Source organism: Mobula hypostoma, chromosome 25 (genome assembly GCF_963921235.1).
Source record: "Mobula hypostoma chromosome 25, sMobHyp1.1, whole genome shotgun sequence".
Taxonomy (NCBI): domain Eukaryota; kingdom Metazoa; phylum Chordata; class Chondrichthyes; order Myliobatiformes; family Myliobatidae; genus Mobula; species Mobula hypostoma.
In genome coordinates, this window is record NC_086121.1 from 47,111,115 (window position 1) to 47,117,244 (window position 6,130).

The window sequence follows — 6,130 nt, forward strand, 5'->3', positions numbered from 1 at the left end:
CAAATTGGTCATTAATGACATGGATGAGAGAAGGGTGGAGACGCAGAGCAAGAAATGAGAGACAGGAAGTAGAAGTGGGAGGGAATCTAGGTGTTGTAGAGTGGTGTGGAAAAGGGAAGAGGGGGAGTGGTGGGTGGGGTGGGAGAGTTCTCTTGAGTAGACAGTGACCATCCTCTGCCCTCCCTTCTCTCACCGCCTCAATCCCTCCACCCTCTTGGTCTCAATCTACCCACCCCCCCGCCACTCTCTTCCCCCCGCCATCCCTTCCCCCATCCCTAACACCCACACTCCCCCTCCCACCATCCCTAACCCCCACTTTCCCCTCTCCCCATCCCAAAACCCCACTCTCCACTCCCTAACCCCCACTTTCCCCTCTCCCCATCCCAAAACCCCACTCTCCACACCCTCCTCCCGCCATCCCTAACACCACTCTCCCCCCACCATCCCCGCCCCTACTCTCTCCCCCTCCTGCCATCCCTAACCCCCACTCTCCCCACCCCCCACTCCCCCATCCCCAACCCCCACTCTCTCCATTCCCCTCCCGCCATCCCCAACCCCCACTCTCCCTATCCCGCCACCCCAACCCCCACTCCCACCATCCCCAACCCCCACTCTCCCCATCCCCCTCCCGCCATCCCCAACCCCCACTCTCCCACTCCCGCCACCCCCAACCCCCACTCTTCCCATCCCGCCACCCCATCCCCCTCCCGCCATCCCCAACCCCCACTCTCCCCATCCCGCCACCCCATCCCCCTCCCGCCATCCCCAACCCCCACTCTCCCCATCCCCAACTCCCACTCCACCCAACTCCTCCCCCTCTCCGCTTACCCCTAAACATCCCCCTACTGTCCCTCTCTGCTACCCAGGACGGATTGCCCGATGTCTTCGATGTGCTTCAGCAACGACTCGAACAGCACCGAACTCCAGCGACTGCCGCCGCACGCCCGCACTATCTCAGGCTTGCTGCTGCTCACTACCGTGGTCGGCTTGCCCCTGAACGGCCTGGCCCTGCGGTACGTGTGCGGGGCCCGGCAACCGTCCCGCGCCCGCGCCCGCGCCCGCTCCCGCAGCCGGCCCCGCTTCGCCCTGTACGTCATCAGCCTGGTAACGGCTGACTTCCTTTTCCTGTTGCTGCAGGCCCTACACAGCATCTGCCGGCTGGCTGACATCCCAGTTGGCGGCACGCTGCTGGTGATCCGCTGCTTGATAACGGCCTGCAACAGCAGCAGTGCCTTCCTGCTGGCCTGGCTGAGCGCCGAGAGGGCGCTTGCCCTCGCCTTTCCACACTGGTGGCGGCTAGGTCGCTCGCGGGCCCCAGCCCTCTTCGCCTGCCTCACCTCCTGGGTCCTGGGTCTGGGCATGGGCGTCCTTTACGGGCTAGCGCGCTTCCACTCGGATGGGGTGCCGCAAAGGGTCGGCATCTGGCTGGACTTCATCCTGGGCTTCTTCACTCCCATGACCATCTTCTCCGTGGCCAGCGCATACGTGGGCTGCCGGGGACGCGCGGCGCTGCCTCGGGAGGCCTCACGCCTGCAGGCTGCCGTGATCATTCACGCCGCTGCCTTCCTGCCGTGCTGGGCACCCTACCATGTCTTTGTCTTCACCTACTACCAGGCGCGCTGGGCCGCTAGACCGTTGTTCTGCTACAGGGCTTACCTGGCCGCCTACTACTCCGTCTGCCTGCTCGACGTCAAAAGTTGCCTAGTTCCATTGGCCTACGTGCTACCCAGCCGAGAGGTGGGCGCTGGTCTCCGCCGCTCGCTAGCCAGCCTCTTTGATCGCCGCTTCAGCGAAGACTCGGGGTTGCCCTCGCCCCCCGAAACACCGGGGCCGGCTTTGCTCCCTGACAGCCCGTTCCAGCCAGCCCCCAAGCTCAGCGGGACGGCATCCGGTTGGTAGTTGGCAAGGGCAGGGCTAGTGGTGACTTTTATACTTGTACATATAATTCGTAATGAATTATGTAAACAAATAAATAATGCTTAATCAAACAATATGTTTACAATATTACTGATATAGAAATACACAGCACAGGCCTCACTGCCCTTTTCCCTCTCTGCCTTCACACCCTTTACCCTTCTACTTCCACCCCATTCCTCCCTCTGAGCCTATCCATCTTTCCTCCCTCCCCCTTTCTCCTTCTCCCCTCATTCTCCATCCACTCCCTCCTTTCCTGTCACTCCCCTCTGCTCTCTCTTTCTCCCCTCATTCCTCACTCTCCCTGCCTATGCTCCCTGCTATCACCCGCCCTTCACTCTCCCTGCCTTCGTTGGTCTTGGGTCTCTTACTCCAACCTCCTTGTCTATCCTTACTCCTCTCTCCTTCACACTCATTCCTCACTCTTTCTGCCTTCCCTTCCCTCATTCTTTCTCTTCTCTGCCTTCCCTTCCCTCAATTTTCCCCCCTCTCTGCCTTCCCTTCTCTCATTCTTTCCCCTCTCTGCCTTCCCTTCTCTCATTCTTTCCCCTCTCTGCCTTCCCTTCTCTCATTCTTTCCCCTTTCTGCCCACTGTCCCTTCACTCTCTCCCTTCCTCTGAAGACAGGAACTCATAACGTGGTATAACACCCTGTACTGGATCTGTGTGCAATAAGACACCATTTGGGATATAGAGACTAAATCTGTGTGTGGTGACTTATGATGTAGGATACAGAGACAGGAATTGTGCCAGTAACTTGCACTGCAAGGAATTAAGTCCTAACCTAAACAGCCTTACTCTGTTGCATAGGTCCCTGATTCCTTGCAACATCCTTGTACTGTAAATATTCTTTTTCCTATAGTCCCATGTTTTTTGTTCTTGTCGACAATTGCTCTGTCACATAGAGGTCAGATGCACGTAGATAAAGATGAAAAATCAGACACAACCCAACTGCACAAAGTTCCTTTCATTTCAGTAGTTATACCCAGGATGTTGATCTGGTGATGTTATAGCAAGGATGTGCAGTTAATTATTAACCTTTTGAACTCTGTTGTTCATATTCTCTGTCCACTTCTATGTCCTACAATTCCTCATAATGACACCCTACTTCACAAAATGTTTATTGGGACATCTTAATTTTCTATAAAGTGATGATTTGTATATGAGTATATGACATTAATTAATAGTCTTTTAAACCATGAAAAATAATTTAATCAGTTAAGTTCTGCTGGAAATTTTGACATTTGAAGTACCTAGAATTTAGAAATGGTTATCACAGTTCTGGTCTCCCTAAAGCACTTGAACTACATCGTCTGTATGAAGAAATAAGCTGCTATATTATATACTGTATATTATATAAATAAAAATGACAAGGAACCCAACATCGACTTGTGTGGCACACCACTAGTAATTGCTCTCCATTCTGAGAGACAACCTTCAACCAGTCTTGTCCTGGAGCCAACCTGTACCTAGCTCCCTTCCTGTCCCTTGCCTCCATCCAGGTAAGACAGGACGTCTTGCCGTTACCTGCAGTTGGTTCTGTCCCTTCCTGTCCCTTGCCTCCGTCGGGTAAGCCAGGCTGCCTAGCCTCAAGCCTGAAGACTCCAACCTCCTGCCTAGCCTCAAGCCTGAAGACTCCAGCCTCCTGACTAGCCTCAAGCCTGAAGACTCCAGCCTCCTGCCTAGCCTCAAGCCTGAAGACTCCAGCCTCCTGCCTCCTGCCAAGCCTTGCCTCAAGTCTCTAGCCTCTAGCCTCAAGACTGAAGACTCCAGCCTCCTGCCTCCTGCCAAGCCAAGTCTCTAGTCTCTAGCCTCAAGCCTGAAGATTCCAGCCTCGTCCTGCCTGCCTGCCAAGCCTCATCCTTGCCTAGTTCTGGGGTCCGAGCCAGAGGCAAGACCCAGGTCCTGGGTCCTTGTCCAGTCTCTGGCTCGGAGTCCAAGCTCAGGCTCCTAGCTCTCTTGTCCAGTCCTGTTCCGGGTTTCCAGTTTTCGTGTCCATGTCCTTGCCCTCGTCCTGTATCCTAGTCCTGTCCCTAGCCCTTCAGTGTCTGTGTCTTGCACTTGGGTCCGTTCCCAGCCACCGCCGTATGACAAGGGTGGTCAGTAGCCGGTGAGGGGCGGCTCCGGCGCCATTCTTACGGATGGGTACATCCTATTCTGGTCTTGACCACTATCCTCTCCAGCAATTCTAGCAAGTCTCGTGGAAGGTTTCGGAATCCCTTCTCATCGGGATCCTTTCCTTGCCGCCAAATTACTGTCGAAGAATTTACCCAGATCTATTGTATTTTACTGTAAAAGAAGTTCCTCACGAAATTACTGTGAGAGACTTCACTCTGTTAGGGATCAGAAATAAAAAGACAGACCTCGGTATAAGGTTAAACCTTTTAATACGTGATCATGGGGAGATGTTGTCCATCAATGTCAGATCACATCTTAAATTCATATAGTAAATTTTGGGCAATAGCCAACAGCTAAACATTCTTGGTCAGTGATTTCAAGAAGCACTGGTTAGGTATCAGCAAGTCTATAAATATTACCAAGTGATACACAAAATTAGATTTGCATGTCTACAGTCAGTTCCTCTATTAGCTAGACAATTTCAGGCAAATGGTAACAAAACCTCTTAACTGGCATGATTTATTGCTAACTTGCACAAGCGAGGTAGCGTCTGCATCTTCTCCTGTCACCCTCATGACTCAAGTCTTGAGCAATACTTATTTAGAAACATAGAAAATTTAGTAATAATTTAGTCAAGCTTGACAACAAAGTTTAATTTTCTTACATAGAAACTTAACTATTTGTTTACAAGACAAGATGGACACTAAACTTTCCAAAAACCCTTCAAGCTAAACTTGGTTACAAATACTTATCTGAACTGAGCGGGCGAAGCGACAGGACAAAACATAAGACCATGTAGCCATAAGATATAGAAGCAGAATCAGGCCATTTGACCCAGCAAGTCTGCTCTGCCATTTTATCATTTTCCCTCTCAGCCCCAATCACCTATCTTCTCCCCATATCCCTTCATGTCTTGACTAATCAAGAATCCAACAACCTCTGCCTTAAGTATACCCAATGACTTGGTTTTCACAGCTGCCTGCGGCAACGAATTCCACAGATTCACCACGCCCTGGCTAAAGAAATTCTTCCTCATCTCTGTTCTGAAAGAACACCCTTCTATTCCGAGGTTCTGTCACTACACTATACATACACAGTGGAAACGTACTTATCTAAAGTGTGCACACAGCTTTTCCTTACTGCAGCACACCACCTACCATGACACCCTCAACTACCTGGTCCATTCTGACCCAAAGACCAATAAAAGGGCACATAGTTACCTCGTGCTAGATTGAAACTCTATCTGCGCCATGACGTCATAAGCTAAACAGAAGCGCGTGGGAGGGAATGCAATGCTCCTTGCTCTTGTCAGTACCTGCCTCCCATGGGGAGCAGCTTTCGATGAGTGGCTAAGTTAGACACCGTAATGTGGAATCAGTTTCGCGGGTCTAGAAAGTGCGACAGAAGCACTGACAGCGAATAAGTATATTAATCATTTATTTACAGACAGTAAAAATTCAACTAAGCTTTCATGTTTCCCAAGTTACAGAAACTACAAAGCTGAATATTCAACAAACATACTTAGTTAAAAGCGCACACAGAGCAAACCTTCCCAATGGCCAAGTGCACCACTTGCCGTAAAGAAAATAATATATTTAGGATATTTGAAACTGGATGCTAGGCAGCTATCCAATGGGAAAATCAGCTGCAGTTTCTAAACTACCCAATCATGAGGGAAGCGACTTTTAACAATCAGAATAAGCCACGCCTCCCACAGGACAGACACTTGCTGCAACGAAAGTAAATTTTAAGAGTAGAAGGTTATTTCTGTTAATACTTTAATAGTTCAATCTAGGGGCCCTTCCAGTAACAATGGTCTGTATAGGATATAGACCAAACTGGTGAACAGTGAGAAGGATGTGGTTAGGGAAGGATTGATTGTAAATAATCATACACATAGGTTTGCCAGAGTGCAGTGGAATGTTTGTGGAAAGCATCTGTGAGCCCAAACTGTTTGGGTAAAGACCAATGGGTGTGAAAAATGTGGCATATTCCCAAAGTAGATTAAACATGAAGCCAAAGTTCAGTGCTATACATTGCATCGGAAGCCAATCATAAGACAATAAAGCATAAGAGCAGAATTAGGCCATTTGGCCTAT

The 6,130-nt window shown here is 50.4% G+C and overlaps 1 protein-coding gene across 1 annotated transcript; it reads left to right on the forward strand.

The window, feature by feature from the left end:
- Positions 1-879: 879 nt before the first annotated feature.
- LOC134337856 (mas-related G-protein coupled receptor member X2-like) lies at positions 880-1,899 on the forward strand. The gene has a single exon (XM_063033162.1). It carries the CDS (start codon positions 880-882, stop codon positions 1,897-1,899), a length of 1,020 nt encoding a protein of 339 aa, XP_062889232.1.
- Positions 1,900-6,130: the final 4,231 nt, after the last annotated feature.